We start from the raw sequence: 18,819 nt of genomic DNA on the forward strand, positions 1-18,819 counted from the left end.
ATAAATTGTCCTGTTATAAAGGAACTATTGTACATTTAATGTACAATGTACATTTAGAAGTTGAACGCTTGCTTGCTAGTCACCATAAAATCAACAGATCTTACCTTTTATGGAATATTGCAGTGTTTATTCTAAATGATTTATGGGTGCAGTCATTATTGTGTTAATAATCTTGAATCAGAATAAGTTCCTCTTGCAGCATCTCTTCTTTTCTCTGATGACAAGGGGCGGGGCAACCTGTCACTCACATGAGATCAGCCAATAGCAAACTTTTATTTTATTTTTTTACATTTGTTCTTGTTCCAGAAGTGTTTCACTCCGATACACGACTCGATAGGGAAGAAAAGACGAGCACAACTTCAGTTTCATGTCAACTTTAAGAGTAAACCCTTAGCATAATTATAAACAAATTAATTATTAAAGGGTTTCTTAATTTAATGGGTTTTGAGAACCTGTCACACATAATGTGAAACTCACAGGCTCTCCTGGTGTCACGTGTTCACTGACATGACACTGAAATCTAAAGACAAAAGTTCAGTAAACATTTCTATCACAGGGCAATTCCGCGCAAAAATGTCACATCCATAACGCCAACTAAATACAATGGCATTGTGTTGGCGTTATGGATGTGACAGTTTTGCGTGGAATTGCCCCACACCAATCTCATGTGAACTGGTATAAAGTTGTGGCGCCAACTGCACTGTGAGGTCTTACTGTAACTGACGGGTTTAGTAATTGTTTAACAACAACAACAAAATTTAGGAAACTGCAGTGGAAATTATTTTCAGTTGTAATGGACATTCTGTCGATAGTTGAACCGAAACGTCTCTTTTAATGCAGACAAAGAGAAACATGTGCATGTAACGTTTAAGCAAAAGAGTTCCAGACGTCCATCTTGTTTTCCGTGGAAGCGTGATTGTTCGTATTGATTCCTCAATTAAAGTCTCTTCCTCATCTTTCCCTTCTTGTTGCCGCCGCGCCCGAAGCCAGAACGCATCACTTCCTGTAGCCGCTGCTTTCCTTTGGCACGCAGCTTCTTCATGCCGCCGCTCTGCAGGAACTGCTGTTTAGCTTTACGCTTGCGTAGCTTAAGGATCTGATCGCGGTTCTTCAGCTCCGATCGCACACGCGAGCCGCTCTCGCCATGAGCTCCTCCTCTTCCTCCCGACTGGCCATAAGCTCCTCCTCTTCCTCCCGACTGGCCATAAGCTCCTCCTCTTCCTCTCGACTGGCCATAAGCTCCTCCTCTTCCTCTCGACTGGCCATAAGCTCCTCCTCTTCCTCCACGACCTAAAGAAACCACAACACAAACACACTAGTACTCAAGAGAGCATATGTCATGTGATGTCACTGGATGATTTTACAACACAATCTTTCGGTGCGTCACAATTCGCATACTATCTGTCCTAAATAGTATTCTAAAATAGAATTAGTACGTCCCAAATCATAGTATGTTGAAATGAGTATTCCGAAGATACCCGGATGGTCTACTTTTTCCGGTCAGAATCCGAAGTGCAGATCCGTGAACACGCTAACGGCTAATATCACCCACAACCCATTGTGCTGTGGATGAGGATTCGATTAGAACTACAAACACAAGTGAAAAGTGTTAAAAAACTACAGACATGGAGGGCGTTTAAGCACGCAACTAAGCTACAGAGCTGTCTGTTAAAGATGACAAAGTACTATGTCTCAAAGCTTGCCTACTCTTTAGCTACACTCAAAAGTATGTACTTTTTCTTCACAAAAAGAGTGCTTTAAATACTTTAATGGCGTAGTATAAGTAGGGGAATTGGGACTTAGCATTGGTCTCTTACCGCTGGAGCTCCTCCCCCTCGACGGTCCTCCAGTTTCTCCATCCGAGTCCGACGCTCGGTCATCCATCTTATTCTTCTTCTTCCATTCTTCATAACTGGACCAAAGTCAGGAAAACCAACTGACACGCAATTACTTAATTAACATAGATGGCCTTAAAGCTCTATATGGAGCAAATGAGCTGTTCCACTGGGTCCTAAAGCCAGTTCACTTCAGTATGCATTCAGATACACATGTAGACATTATTAAAAAAAATTGGTAAAGTTTTAGCATTTTTAGTTTGAATTTTGAGCATTTTTAGGTTTTTATTTGTGTACTGAAACATTCCTCACATTCTATTCATTCCAAAGGGATCAAATTGACCGGCAAGGGAAGGTTTAAAATTTCAACCACAAAACTCCTCGAATCCATTCATTCTTTGTTTGTGTATTCGTGGTTCATGCGTGACAAAAATCCTGGGCTTGATTGTTTATATCGTCTCTGAAATGTAAACCATCCCATCGCCCAGATCTAACCTGCTGTTAGAAATGAAGACATTAACACCATGAACTCCTGTAAAACTGCCCTAAAACGATGCGATACGAAAAGACTCTTTTCCAGAAGGATACAAGTTCTTTTTCTTCTTCTTGCCGCTGACCACCGTTCCACTCTCTGTCCTGATCTTCTTGTGTTTGTCGTCTTTACCCGTGTCACGGACGAAACGCTTCCTCTTGCGATCCCTGCGGAGAACACGCGTGTCAGGATAAGAACACGTGTGGTCAGGATAAGAACATGTGTGCACAGGGTCACGCGTGTAGAAGCCGCCGCTGCTCACCACTTCATCAAGCTCTTGTGTTGATTTAAAGAGTTGCTCTCGTCACCCATCAGATCCAGAACTGCAGAGGAGGCCTGATGCTCGAACGAGCCCGCATCTGCCCCGAGACTCAGCCTACATACACACACACACACATTTAACAGTTTTCAAATTAACCACATTGAATACTAATACTAATACTACTATTACTACTATTACTACTACTACTACTAACAATAATAATAATAATAATAATAATAATAACAATAATAACAATAATGTTATAATAATAACAATAATAATAATAATAATAATAAAGCAGGTGTCAGCCATACCCTCGCTCTGAGTCGAAGTCTTTGGGTCTGTACGGGATGTAGAATTCTTCATCTTTTCCTGGTAATGTTTTCTTTCTGCTGGTTTCAGTATCTTGCTTTCGTTTCTTCCCTCCCACCACCTCAGAGAACACCGTCTGCAGAGATCACACACAGAGAGATCAGACACGCAGAGAGATCAGACACGCAGAGAGATCAGACACGCAGAGAGATCAGACACGCAGAGATATCAGAAACGCAGAGATCAGACACGCAGAGAGATCAGACACGCAGAGATCAGACACGCAGAGATATCAGAAAAGCAGAGATGTCAGACACGCAGAGAGATGTCAGACCCGCAGAGAGATCAGACACGCAGAGATCTCAGACACGCAGAGATCAGACACGCAGAGATCTCAGACACGCAGAGATCAGACACGCAGAGATCAGACACGCAGAGATGTCAGACACGCAGTGATGTCAGACACGCAGAGATGTCAGACACGCAGAGATCAGACACGCAGAGAGATCAGACACGCAGAGAGATCAGACACGCAGAGAGATCAGACACGCAGAGAGGTCAGACACGCAGAGATGTCAGACCCGCAGAGATGTCAGACCCGCAGAGATGTCAGACCCGCAGAGATGTCAGACCCGCAGAGAGGTCAGACCCGCAGAGAGGTCAGACACGCAGAGAGATCAGACACGAAGAGATGTCAGACCCGCAGAGATGTCAGACCCGCAGAGATGTCAGACACGCAGAGAGATCAGACACGCAGAGAGATCAGACACGCAGAGAGATCAGACACGCAGAGAGATCAGACACGCAGAGAGATCAGACACGCAGAGATCTCAGACACGCAGAGATCTCAGACACGCAGAGATCTCAGACACGCAGAGATCAGACACGCAGAGAGGTCAGACACGCAGAGATCAGACACGCAGAGAGGTCAGACACGCAGAGATGTCAGACACGCAGAGATCAGACACGCAGAGATGTCAGACACGCAGAGATGTCAGACACGCAGAGAGATCAGACACGCAGAGAGGTCAGACACGCAGAGATATCAGACACGCAGAGAGATCAGACACGCAGAGATCTCAGACACGCAGAGATCAGACACGCAGAGAGATCAGACACGCAGAGATCAGACACGCAGAGAGGTCAGACACGCAGAGATCAGACACGCAGAGAGGTCAGACACGCAGAGAGATCAGACACGCAGAGATCAGACACGCAGAGATGTCAGACACGCAGAGATGTCAGACACGCAGAGAGATCAGACACGCAGAGAGGTCAGACACGCAGAGATATCAGACACGCAGAGATGTCAGACACGCAGAGATGTCAGACACGCAGAGATGTCAGACACGCAGAGAGGTCAGACACGCAGAGATATCAGACACGCAGAGATGTCAGACACGCAGAGAGGTCAGACCCGCAGAGATGTCAGACACGCAGAGAGATCAGACACGCAGAGAGATCAGACACGCAGAGAGATCAGACACGCAGAGATGTCAGACACGCAGAGATGTCAGACACGCAGAGAGGTCAGACCCGCAGAGATGTCAGACACGCAGAGAGATCAGACACGCAGAGAGATCAGACACGCAGAGATCTCAGACACGCAGAGATCTCAGACACGCAGAGATCTCAGACACGCAGAGATCTCAGACACGCAGAGAGATCAGACACGCAGAGAGATCAGACACGCAGAGATCTCAGACACGCAGAGATCTCAGACACGCAGAGATCTCAGACACGCAGAGATCAGACACGCAGAGATCTCAGACACGCAGAGATCAGACACGCAGAGAGATCAGACACGCAGAGATGTCAGACACGCAGAGATCACACACACGCAGAGATCACACACACGCAGAGATCACACACACACAGAGATCACACAAACAACAGAGATCAGACACGCAGAGAGATCAGACACGCAGAGAGATCAGACACGCAGAGAGATCAGACACGCAGAGAGATCAGACACGCAGAGATGTCAGACACGCAGAGATCAGACACGCAGAGATCACACACACACAGAGATCACACAAACAACAGAGATCAGACACGCAGAGAGATCAGACACGCAGAGATCACAGACACGCAGAGATCTCAGACACGCAGAGATCAGACACGCAGAGATCTCAGACACGCAGAGATCTCAGACACGCAGAGAGATCAGACACGCAGAGATGTCAGACACGCAGAGATGTCAGACACGCAGAGATCACACACACACAGAGATCACACACACACAGAGATCACACAAACAACAGAGATCAGACACGCAGAGAGATCAGACACGCAGAGAGATCAGACACGCAGAGATGTCAGACACGCAGAGATCAGACACGCAGAGATCAGACACGCAGAGATCACACACACACAGAGATCACACACGCAGAGATCACACACACACAGAGATCACACACACACAGAGATCACACACACACACAGAGATCACACACACAGAGATCACACACACAGAGATCACACACACAGAGATCACACACACACAGAGATCACACACACACAGAGATCACACACACAGAGATCACACACACACAGAGATCACAGACACAGAGATCAGACACACAGAGATCAGACACACAGAGATATCAGACACACAGAGATATCAGACACACAGAGATATCAGACACACAGAGATATCAGACACAGAGATATCAGACACAGAGATCACACACACAGAGATCACACACACACAGAGATCACAGACACAGAGATCAGACACACAGAGATATCGGACACACAGAGATCAGACACACAGAGATCAGACACACAGAGATATCAGACACACAGAGATATCAGACACACAGAGATCAGACACACAGAGATCAGACACACAGAGATCAGACACACAGAGATCAGACACACAGAGATCACACACACAGAGATCACACACACAGAGATCAGACACACAGAGATCAGACACACAGAGATCAGACACACAGAGATCAGACACACAGAGATCGGACACACAGAGATATCAGACACACAGAGATCAGACACACAGAGATCAGACACACAGAGATCAGACACACAGAGATCAGACACACAGAGATCAGACACACAGAGATCAGACACACAGAGATCGGACACACAGAGATCGGACACACAGAGATATCAGACACACAGAGATATCAGACACAGAGATCACACACACAGAGATCACACAGAGATATCGGACACACAGAGATCAGACACACAGCAGAGATCAGACACACAGAGATCAGACACACAGATATCAGACACACAGATATCAGACACACAGATATCAGACACACAGAGATCAGACACAGAGATCAGACACACAGAGATCAGACACACAGAGATCAGACACACAGAGATCAGACACACAGAGATATCACACACAGAGATATCACACACACAGAGATATCACACACACAGAGATATCACACACACAGATATCAGACACACAGAGATCAGACACAGAGATCAGACACACAGAGATCAGACACACAGAGATCAGACACACAGAGATCAGACACACAGAGATATCACACACAGAGATATCACACACACAGAGATATCACACACACAGAGATATCACACACACAGAGATATCACACACACAGAAATATCAGACACAGAGATATCACACACACAGAGATATCACACACACAGAAATATCAGACACAGAGATATCACACACAGAGATATCACACACAGAGATATCACACACAGAGATATCACACACAGAGATATCACACACACAGAGATATCACACACACAGAGATATCACACACACAGAGATATCACACACACAGAGATATCACACACACAGAGATATCACACACACAGAGATATCACACACACAGAAATATCAGACACACAGAAATATCAGACACAGAGATATCACACACACAGAGATATCACACACACAGAGATATCACACACACAGAGATATCACACACACAGAGATCAGCTGCTGCAGTCAGTGTGTTCGAAGCTCACCTGAATCTCGTCTTCGTCCTCGTCGGGTCGCGGTTCTGTCCTGGTTACCACGGCGACGGCGGCCTGGCCCATCAGCTCCGCTCGCGCTGTGGAGAACTTGTGGACCAGAGCACTGTCCCGGGATCGCTTGGCCCGCATCACCTCGCTGGCACTGGTTTTGTTGCTGGAGTTGATTTCAAAAATAGTCTGAGGAAACAAGAACGTGCAGCTCGACCAATAAACATCTGAATTGATAGTCAGAACCAGAACTATATTCAAAGTCTTCTGAAGTCAAACACTATGTAGGGAATGGATTTGCTTCACGAAGGATCTCAATCTGTACTTGTGCTGCAAAAACTCATTTCTTAAGGTTCTCTTGCCTAATTGCCGTCTCTATAATAACACTAATATTCCCCCTCTATAATAACACTAATATTCCTCTCTATAATAACACTAATCAAACAACAGAAGACAAAAGGAGAAAATTCACTCGACTGACTGAATAACTTTTATTACTATATTTTAATGTATTTTATTTATAAAGTGCAGTGTTATTTTACATTTGATTAGTTTCTGAATCTGTATACCTGAAAATCTTAAAACACTGTTTATTTCAATCGTTTCTTTGTTCAGTTGTGTCTATTTGTGACGATTGCTATTTTGTGTATTTTGTGTTATATAGTGTTTATTGTCTTTAATAATGCTTGAAGTTTATATTAGTTCGGCTAGTTGTTCTTCTATGGTGTTTTTAAACCACAGTTCCTCGTTCCTAGTGCAAGTGTTCTTTAGCCTGTGGATTTTTGTTCATGATATATTTACCTTATTGGAAGCGAAATTAGGAATCGATAAGAATCAGAATCATTAAAATTCAAACGATACACAACCCTAATCACTAATGAGATTTGAGACGGACGGAGGAGAACGACATCAGCCAATAATGGCTTGAACTGCAAACGTCAGAAGATGAAAGAAAGTAATGCTGTTTATGAACAACACAAGCCGAGTAAATGATGACAGAACGTTCATCCCTGAGCCGTCAGAGACGATACTGGATAAAGGAAGACACGTACAGATTTAGCCTTGTAGCCCTTGATGCAGTCGACCATCAGCAGCCGGTCCAGTTCCACCCGCTCCAGTCCAGAACCTGAGACACACACACACAGACAGAGAAGAGTTCAGCAGGAGTTTCTCTCACACACACACACACTCTCACCCAGCAGTGGGTGGACGGCCATCTTGGACAGGTCTGCGCTCTTGACGCGCTTGACGGACTCGGTTGACGGGCTCTCTCACACACACACACACACACTCACCCAGCAGCGGGTGGACGGCCATCTTGGACAGGTCTGCGCTCTTGACGCTCTTGACGGACTCGGGTGACGGGCTCTCTCACACACACACACACACACACACACACACACTCACCCAGCAGTGGGTGGACGGCCATCTTGGACAGGTCTGCGCTCTTGACGCGCTTGACGGACTCAGGTGACGGGCTGGGTCGGGACTTCAGGTACTGCTTGTATGCGTTCTCAGAGACCCGGCGTAGAGTCTGCAGATCCAGAGAGTTCTCGTGAGCCGTCTGAAGCTGAGACTCTTCATCATCCAGAACACTCTGAGGAACCCGACCGAAAACGCCGTCCGCATCTGACGACCGGCACAGAGAGAGTATACAGTAAACACACACATATATACAGTACACACACACATATATACAATACACACACATACAGTACACACACATATATACAGTACACACACATACAGTACACACACACATATATATATATAGTACACACACACACACCAGGCTCCACATTAAGCCTTTTCATGTGCTTGGTAAATCTGTCATTTACGTCAAGAGTAAAAAAGTTGCTTATCCAGAAAACAAAAAAATTGTGTTGTAAATATAATTTATTCTGAAGCAATATTATCAGCTTTGATATATTTAAATCTGCATATTGTCACATCTGCATCGTTAAAGGGCATTTCCCCCTTTAATCTTATTAAATATATGCTTTATCTTTCATTTAAAATTCCTCAATTTAGAATAAGACAATCCTCAATTTCACAAAACTCCTCGAATCAATAAAAAAAAAACATGTGTGTATTCGTGGTTCAAGTGCGACAAACGTTTCGGGTCAAAATGACCCGAGGAAAGGATGAGGCTTCTTGTCCGGTCGGGCAAGTAAAATTCTATTCCACCTGTACCTTAAAAAAAAAATCCACTTGTCCCAGACAAGCGTTAATGTCGATCCCTGCGCACACACACACACACACACACACACACACACAGCACAGAGTCCCCTGTGTTTACCTGGTGTGTGTTCAGGGACGGCGAACTGTACGGGTCGACCCAAGAACAGATGCAGATCGTAGAGGAACGGCACTTCATCAGAACACACCAGACTGAGCGCTGTCCCGCCTCTGCCGGCGCGAGCCACGCGACCTGCAACACAGAGGTCAGGGGTTAAAGGACATGGGTTAGAGGTATGGGGTTAAAGATCAGGGGTTAGAGGTCCTGGGTTAAAGTTCAAGGTCAGGGGTTAAAGGTCGAGGTCAGGGACTAAAGTTCAGGGGTTAGAGGTCAATGTTAGGGGTTAGAGATTGAGGTCAGGCGTTAAAGTTCAGGGGTTAAAGGTCGAGGTCAGGGACTAAAGTTCAGGGGTTAGAGGTCAATGTTAGGGGTTAGAGATTGAGGTCAGGGGTTAAAGTTCAGGGGTTAAAGGTCGAGGTCAGGGGCTAAAGTTCAGGGGTTAGAGGTCAAGCTCAGGGGTAAAAGGTTGAGGTCAGGGGCTAAAGTTCAGGGGTTAGAGGTCAAGCTCAGGGGTAAAAGGTTGAGGTCAGGGGTTAAAGTTCAGGGGTTAGAGGTCAATGTTAGGGGTTAGAGATTGAGGTCAGGCGTTAAAGTTCAGGGGTTAAAGGTCGAGGTCAGGCGTTAAAGTTCAGGGGTTAAAGGTCGAGGTCAGGGACTAAAGTTCAGGGGTTAGAGGTCAAGCTTAGGGGTAAAAGGTTGAGGTCAGGGACTAAAGTTCAGGGGTTAGAGGTCAATGTTAGGGGTTAGAGATTGAGGTCAGGCGTTAAAGTTCAGGGGTTAAAGGTCGAGGTCAGGGACTAAAGTTCAGGGGTTAGAGGTCAATGTTAGGGGTTAGAGATTGAGGTCAGGGGTTAAAGTTCAGGGGTTAAAGGTCGAGGTCAGGGGCTAAAGTTCAGGGGTTAGAGGTCAAGCTCAGGGGTAAAAGGTTGAGGTCAGGGGCTAAAGTTCAGGGGTTAGAGGTCAAGCTCAGGGGTAAAAGGTTGAGGTCAGGGGTTAAAGTTCAGGGGTTAGAGGTCAATGTTAGGGGTTAGAGATTGAGGTCAGGCGTTAAAGTTCAGGGGTTAAAGGTCGAGGTCAGGGGCTAAAGTTCAGGGCTTAGAGGTCAAGCTCAGGGGTAAAAGGTTGAGGTCAGGGGTTAAAGTTCAGGGGTTAGAGATCAAGCGTCTGCTTAGTCACACACCGACTCTGTGCAGGAAGAGTTTGGGCTTGGACGGGAAGTTGAAGTTGATGACGTTGTCGAGGAGTGGGATGTCGATGCCCCGGGCCGCCACATCAGTGACCAGCAGAACCATGGCCTTCCGGTGGACGAAGCGGCCGATGTTGATCTTACGGGCCGTCTGGTCCAGAGCGCTGTAGATGTAGGCGACCTCCACGCCCTGCTCCTTTAGGAGCTGCAACACACACACACACACACATCAGAACCAAGAGAACAGAATCAGCACTTCCTGGGAAACTGGTGCAAAATCTCAGTGGAGCTCCTTGCACACAGATTTACGACCTCACGTTGTGTCCATCACGTTTACACACTGCCTCCGAAACTTTCCGCATAAAAAAAACTTTGGATCGGGTTCGATTTTTTGCACCTTGGAACCTGTTTCAAAGTTTGTGTTCTCGAGAACCAAACACTGTTGTTGTGCAGATGAGCGGCCAGAACCTGTTCTCTGTTAGCGGCCCCTGAGTTAATCACTAATGATCTTTACAACGGAAGTGAATCAATCAAAACTAACTTTATTCTAGAGCTGCTGTAAAGCCTGAACAATCTCTGTTACTGTAATCTCCTGCTATCACTGTAAAGCTGCTGTGAAACACTCTATATTGTAAAAAGTTGTATATAAATGAAGGTGACTTGTAATCGGCTGTTTCTCCCTCCATCATAAACGAGTCTCAGAGCGTCAGGCGAAACACAGTAAACGCTGTCGTGTTCTCTAGCGTTCGGGAACACACTCGTGTGTGTGAGACGCTTCTGGAGGGAGTTACACCAAATCATTCTGATCACACACTTCGACTCCGGCGTTTCAGAAACACCAAACCAACATTAGAGACGCTGCGACGCCATTGGTCCGCTGGTTACTCCAGTTATCCAATCACAGCCTCCGATGAGCCAAAGTCAGCTGAGGTTTGAGGGGTTTACTCAGTGAACAGGGCTCGTACAGATACTGTCAAATTAAATTCCAAGACTTTAAAACTCTTTTCAAGAACTACTTTTTTTTGGTTTTCAAGGACAACAATCAGAGATCTCACTTATCAAAACAATATTATCTTTTAAATTCTAAAAAAGGTAAACAGATAAATAAAAAAACATACTAATAAAACAAAATGGTACAAATAAAGTGCAGTGGATGGAAACACAGCTGATGATGATGTGGACGGCCTCAAAAGTGTAGCAGTGAACATTGAAATCACAGGCTTTATTGCTGTTTCTGATGGAAACAGAAGGTGAATGAAAGCACAACACAGACTCCTGGAGTTTTCCCGCACCTCTTTCAGGAACTCCACGTGATGTTTGGTGGCGACGAACACCACCGTCTGTTCCTGCGGCTTCACCACGGTCCTCAGCAGATGCAGAAGAAGAGCCGGCTTATCGTCCATGCGCACGTGGAAGAACGACAGCTGACGACACGCAACAAGGAGAGGTCTCAGGAATGCTATTAAAAACATTCTATTTCAAATAAACTTTACATTCATCACAATCCTGAAAAAGGTTGTTTGTTTTTTTTCACAAAATATGAACTGTTTTCAACACTGATAATAATCAAATGTTTCTTGAGCATCAAATCATCATATTAGAATGATTTCTGAAGGATCATGTGACACTGAAGACTGGAGTAATGATGCTGAAAATTCAGCTTGTGAAAAATCACAGGAATAAATTACACTTTACTATATATATATTCACATAGAAAACAGATGATTTACATTATAATAATATTTCACTGTTTTTACTGTATTTTTGATCAAATAAATGCAGCCTTGATGAGCAGAAGAGACATTTTCCCCCGAACCCTTGACTCTTTTACTCAACACGTTAATGGTCTTATAGTGAAGGATTCCTCAGTGCATGTTTGCATACTCTTTCACCAAAGAACTTTCCTGTCCCTCTGATGTCAACAACCCCACGAATAAAATCAAGAGCCCATATTTCACATTACAGGGGTGATATTGAATGCGGACTTGAACAGAATGTGAATGTTCACCTTCAGCTGGTCGCTGAGTTTAGTGTCCACATCCAGACGAACGAGGACCGGTTCTGTGAGGCCTGTGCGGGAAACACAGATCAGCCAAATCAGAAGAGCTCAACTATAACACACGCGTGTGTCACGATACTGATCTCACCATACTCATCATCAGAACGTGACACAGTGTAGTGTTGAGGCCCTGATTATATAATATATAAGGTCATAATGTCATATATGTGCAGATGTCAGTGAGTAAGAGACTGATCACCGGCTCTGGCGAACTCCACGATCAGTTTGGGAAGCGTGGCGGAGAACAGCAGTGTCTGTCGAGCGTCTGGGAGACGTCTGATGATCTCCTGAAGCTGCTCTGCAAAACCCATCTCAAACAGCCTGGAGAAGCAGAAACATCTTGTTAGAGTAACGAGGGAAGATCCAGCTGGACACTAGTGCTCCACTCATATATGAAGCCATGTTTTTTAATCAACGGCATCTGATGTTTTTCTGTTTGGCCGAAGTGCGGTGTGCGGGACTTTTATTTTGACTGTGCATGACTTATTTTGATGGTGTGCGGGACTTTTATTTTGACTGCATGACTTATTTTGATGGTGTGCGGGACTTTTATTTTGACTGTGCATGACTTATTTTGATGATGTGCGGGACTCATTTTGATGGTGTGCGGGACTTATTTTGACGGTGTGCGGGACTTTTATTTTGACGGTGTGCGGGACTTTTATTTTGATGGTGTGCGGGACTTATTCTGACGGTGTGCGGGACTTATTTTGATGGTGTGCGGGACTTATTTTGATGGTGTGCGGGACTTATTTTGACTGTGTGCGGGACTTTTATTTTGATGGTGTGCGGGACTTATTCTGACGGTGTGCATGACTTATTTTGATGGTGTGCGGGACTTTTATTTTGACTGTGCATGACTTATTTTGATGATGTGCGGGACTTATTTTGACTGTGCGGGACTTTTATTTTGATGGTGTGCGGGACTTTTATTTTGACGGTGTGCGGGACTTTTATTTTGATGGTGTGCGGGACTTATTCTGACGGTGTGCGGGACTTTTATTTTGATGGTGTGCGGGACTTATTCTGACGGTGTGCATGACTTATTTTGACGGTGTGCGGGACTTATTCTGACGGTGTGCGGGACTTATTCTGACGGTGTGCGGGACTTATTCTGACGGTGTGCGGGACTTATTCTGACGGTGTGCATGACTTTTGACGGTGTGCGGGACTTATTTTGATGGTGTGCGGGACTTATTTTGATGGTGTGCGGGACTTATTCTGATGGTGTGCGGGACTTATTCTGACGGTGTGCATGACTTATTTTGATGGTGTGCGGGACTTATTTTGATGGTGTGCGGGACTTATTTTGACTGTGCGGGACTTTTATTTTGATGGTGTGCGGGACTTATTTTGATGGTGTGCGGGACTTATTCTGACGGTGTGCGGGACTTATTTTGATGGTGTGCGGGACTTATTTTGATGGTGTGCGGGACTTATTTTGACTGTGTGCGGGACTTTTATTTTGATGGTGTGCGGGACTTATTTTGATGGTGTGCGGGACTTATTCTGACGGTGTGCATGACTTATTCTGACGGTGTGCGGGACTTATTTTGACGGTGTGCGGGACTTATTCTGACGGTGTGCATGACTTTTGACGGTGTGCGGGACTTATTCTGACGGTGTGCATGACTTATTTTGACGGTGTGCGGGACTTATTCTGACGGTGTGCGGGACTTATTTTGATGGTGTGCGGGACTTATTTTGATGGTGTGCGGGACTTATTTTGATGGTGTGCGGGACTTATTTTGACTGTGTGCGGGACTTTTATTTTGATGGTGTGCGGGACTTATTCTGACGGTGTGCATGACTTATTTTGACGGTGTGCGGGACTTATTCTGACAGTGTGCATGACTTATTTTGACGGTGTGCGGGACTTATTCTGACGGTGTGCGGGACTTATTCTGACGGTGTGCGGGACTTATTTTGATGGTGTGCGGGACTTATTTTGATGGTGTGCGGGACTTATTCTGACAGTGTGCATGACTTATTTTGACGGTGTGCGGGACTTATTCTGACGGTGTGCGGGACTTATTCTGACGGTGTGCATGACTTATTTTGATGGTGTGCGGGACTTATTCTGACAGTGTGCATGACTTATTCTGACGGTGTGCATGACTTATTTTGACGGTGTGCGGGACTTATTCTGACGGTGTGCGGGACTTATTTTGATGGTGTGCGGGACTTATTTTGACTGTGTGCGGGACTTTTATTTTGATGGTGTGCGGGACTTATTTTGACTGTGTGCGGGACTTATTTTGATGGTGTGCGGGACTTATTTTGATGGTGTGCGGGACTTATTCTGACGGTGTGCATGACTTATTTTGACGGTGTGCGGGACTTATTCTGACGGTGTGCGGGACTTATTTTGATGGTGTGCGGGACTTATTTTGACTGTGTGCGGGACTTTTATTTTGATGGTGTGCGGGACTTATTTTGACTGTGTGCGGGACTTATTTTGACTGTGTGCATGACTTATTTTGACTGTGTGCGGGACTTTTATTTTGATGGTGTGCGGGACTTATTCTGACGGTGTGCATGACTTATTTTGATGGTGTGCGGGACTTATTTTGACTGTGTGCGGGACTTTTATTTTGATGGTGTGCGGGACTTATTTTGACTGTGTGCGGGACTTTTATTTTGATGGTGTGCGGGACTTATTTTGACTGTGTGCATGACTTATTTTGATGGTGTGCGGGACTTATTTTGATGGTGTGTGGGACTTATTTTGATGGTGTGCATGACTTATTTTGATGGTGTGCGGGACTTATTTTGACTGTGTGCGGGACTTTTATTTTGATGGTGTGCGGGACTTATTTTGATGGTGTGCGGGACTTATTTTGATGGTGTGCATGACTTATTTTGATGGTGTGCGGGACTTATTTTGACTGTGTGCGGGACTTTTATTTTGATGTGTGCGGGACTTATTTTGACTGTGTGCGGGACTTTTATTTTGATGGTGTGCGGGACTTATTCTGACGGTGTGCATGACTTATTTTGACTGTGTGCGGGACTTTTATTTTGATGGTGTGCGGGACTTATTCTGACGGTGTGCATGACTTATTTTGACTGTGTGCGGGACTTTTATTTTGATGGTGTGCGGGACTTATTCTGACGGTGTGCATGACTTATTTTGATGGTGTGCGGGACTTATTTTGATGGTGTGCGGGACTTATTTTGATGGTGTGTGGGACTTATATTTTGATGGTGTGCGGGACTTATTTTGACTGTGTGCATGACTTATTTTGATGGTGTGCGGGACTTATTTTGACTGTGTGCGGGACTTTTATTTTGATGGTGTGCATGACTTATTTTGATGGTGTGCGGGACTTATTTTGACTGTGTGCATGACTTATTTTGATGGTGTGCGGGACTTATTTTGACTGTGTGCGGGACTTTAATTTTGATGGTGTGCATGACTTATTTTGATGGTGTGCGGGACTTATTTTGACTGTGTGCGGGACTTATTTTGATGGTGTGCGGGACTTATGTTGACTGTGTGCGGGACTTATTTTGATGGTGTGCATGACTTATTTTGATGGTGTGCATGACTTATTTTGATGGTGTGCATGACTTATTTTGATGGTGTGCGGGACTTATTTTGACTGTGTGCGGGACTTTTATTTTGATGGTGTGCGGGACTTATTCTGACGGTGTGCGGGACTTATTTTGACTGTGTGCGGGACTTTTATTTTGATGGTGTGCGGGACTTATTTTGACTGTGCGGGACTTTTATTTTGATGGTGTGCGGGACTTATTCTGACGGTGTGCATGACTTATTTAGATGGTGTGCGGGACTTATTTAGATGGTGTGCGGGACTTATTTTGACTGTGCGGGACTTTTATTTTGATGGTGTGCGGGACTTATTTTGATGGTGTGCGGGACTTATTTTGACTGTGTGCGGGACTTATTTTGATGGTGTGCGGGACTTATTTTGACTGTGTGCGGGACTTATTTTGATGGTGTGCATGACTTATTTTGATGGTGTGCATGACTTATTTTGATGGTGTGCATGACTTATTTTGACGGCGTGCGGGACTTTTATTTTGACGGTGTGCGGGACTTTTATTTTGACGGTGTGCAGGACTTTTATTTTGACGGTGTGCGGGACTTATTTTGACTGTGTGCGGGACTTTTATTTTGATGGTGTGCGGGACTTATTTTGACTGTGCGGGACTTTTATTTTGATGGTGTGCGGGACTTATTCTGACGGTGTGCATGACTTATTTAGATGGTGTGCGGGACTTATTTAGATGGTGTGCGGGACTTATTTTGACGGCGTGCGGGACTTTTATTTTGACGGTGTGCGGGACTTTTATTTTGACGGTGTGCAGGACTTTTATTTTGACGGTGTGCGGGACTTATTTGGATGGCGTGCGGGACTTATTTTGACGGTGAAACGTGAACATGTGAAACCCGAGGGAGCGGTTCTAGCAGACCAATCATAGCGCTTGCGGTCTGCGTAGAATTGACGCGTTGTTACATTTTAGGAGAGGTGCACATCAGGGTACGCTGAAGGGTACGCGTGCTGCACACAGCCTACGAAGTAGCTACGGCATGAGTTTGACGCAGAAGTACAGATTGGGCTTTATTTTGACCATGTGCATGACTTTTTTTGATGGTGTGCGTGATATATTTTGACGGTTTGCATGACTTATTTCAACAGTGTTCGGAACTTTTATTTTGAAAGCGCTAAGAACCCCAGTGAAATTATAATTCCCAGTGCACAGACAGTTTTTACTTCCATTTATTCTTATTTTTAACCATTTCTTTATTTGTGAAAAAATACTTTAATAGGACTACAGAATCAAGAAGTTGTAAATCTGTTTGTTTTACAGATTTGTTTATTATCGAGATTAACAGGCGACCCCAGAATATGAACTCAACATGCATTTTCTTTATAATGTTTTTTTTATGAGAAAACGCTTAACAAGAAATAGCGTTTATATTCTTGCCTGTACATTGTTCATACCAATGAACTGAATTTGGTCTTTTAATATCATTGTAACGGGTAAAGATGACTGGCAGTCAATGACGGAAAGACTTGTTTTCAATAAAACTATGAATTTGTGTGATGAATGTGTTTCTACTATCTTTATATTAAATTGTGTGATGTCATGACTCGTGATATCACGAGTAGACGTTTTCAAACAGGCGCTATGTTTACATATATATCGCATATTTAAGATCTAAACAACTACATTCTCGCATAAACTATTAAACGACATTACGTGACGCAGTAACAGTGCTATTTGTAAAGTTACAGTGGGTTTGCTCCTCCACCATTGACGCTTGCAGTGAGAAATATAGATCCGGCAGAAACAAGCGGAGTGATACAAACTGTGAAACGGTTTCCGTGTGATATCAGTAGAATATCGCATGGAGCAAAAAGGCTCTCAAACCAATCATATTCGAGAACCAGAACTAACTGTTGTATAAATATCGTCCATCCAACTCCTCAAGGCTTGAGGCCCATTCACACCAAGGACTATAACTGTAACGATATTGCTACAAAAGTTATTCTAAATGAAAAAGTATGACAGAGTGCACACCACAACTTTAACGACACAGAGGAACGATGTCGCTGGAATCACTTTCAGAACGATTTTTTCAAGCTAATGAACAATAAAAACATTGACAGCCAGTCAGAATCCATCCTGTTTTAAAGAGCACGAGCATTTAAAGAGACAGATAACAAATTGCAGCGCTTATAATAAACAGAGCGATATCGTGTGTGTGGAGCTGACATAGTTATTGTTCTCGGAGTGAACGAGCCTTTACTCTGATATGGAGACATCTCACCTGTCGGCTTCATCAAACACCATATACTCCACACCCTGGAGCTTCAGGTTCATCTCCTGGATCACGTGCATCAGACGCCCAGGAGTCCCAATGATGCTGTAGAACATCAGGAGAACAACAGGAGAAGATGAGGAGAACATCAGGAGAACAACAGGAGAAGATGAGGAGAACAACAGAAGAACAACAGGAGGAGATCAGGAGAACAACAGGAGAACATGAGGAGAACATGAGGAGAACAACAGGAGAAGATCAGAAGAACATCAGGAGAACAACAGAAGAACAACAGGAGGAGATCAGGAGAACAACAGGAGAACAACAGAAGAAGATCAGAAGAACATCAGGAGAACAACAGAAGAACAACAGGAGGAGATCAGGAGAACAACAGGAGAACATGAGGAGAACAACAGGAGAACATGAGGAGAACATCAGGAGAACAACAGGAGAAGATCAGAAGAACATCAGGAGAACAACAGAAGAACAACAGGAGGAGATCAGGAGAACAACAGGAGAAGAAAATCAGGAGAACAACAGGAGAACATGAGGAGAACAA

At 44.7% G+C, this 18,819-nt stretch overlaps 1 protein-coding gene across 1 annotated transcript in view; it reads right to left on the bottom strand.

Annotated features, from left to right (window-relative positions):
- Positions 1-249: 249 nt before the first annotated feature.
- The window catches only part of ddx54 (DEAD (Asp-Glu-Ala-Asp) box polypeptide 54), a 30,413-nt gene continuing 11,843 nt past the window's right edge, over positions 250-18,819 (bottom strand). The window contains exons 7-20 of the mRNA XM_084113197.1: positions 18,270-18,365; positions 12,666-12,787; positions 12,416-12,477; positions 11,700-11,831; positions 10,402-10,612; positions 9,222-9,353; positions 8,330-8,551; positions 7,975-8,048; positions 6,926-7,111; positions 2,944-3,077; positions 2,630-2,743; positions 2,424-2,534; positions 1,818-1,912; positions 250-1,290 (exon numbers count right to left, since the gene is read on the bottom strand). Of these exons, the coding sequence (XP_083969323.1) occupies positions 938-1,290; positions 1,818-1,912; positions 2,424-2,534; positions 2,630-2,743; positions 2,944-3,077; positions 6,926-7,111; positions 7,975-8,048; positions 8,330-8,551; positions 9,222-9,353; positions 10,402-10,612; positions 11,700-11,831; positions 12,416-12,477; positions 12,666-12,787; positions 18,270-18,365 (2,044 nt within the window). The 3' untranslated portion in view covers positions 250-937. The remainder of the gene's footprint in view (positions 1,291-1,817; positions 1,913-2,423; positions 2,535-2,629; positions 2,744-2,943; positions 3,078-6,925; positions 7,112-7,974; positions 8,049-8,329; positions 8,552-9,221; positions 9,354-10,401; positions 10,613-11,699; positions 11,832-12,415; positions 12,478-12,665; positions 12,788-18,269; positions 18,366-18,819) is intronic.

Source organism: Abramis brama (assembly GCF_963993115.1).
Source record: "Abramis brama genome assembly, chromosome: 5".
NCBI classification, from domain to species: Eukaryota; Metazoa; Chordata; class Actinopteri; order Cypriniformes; family Leuciscidae; genus Abramis; species Abramis brama.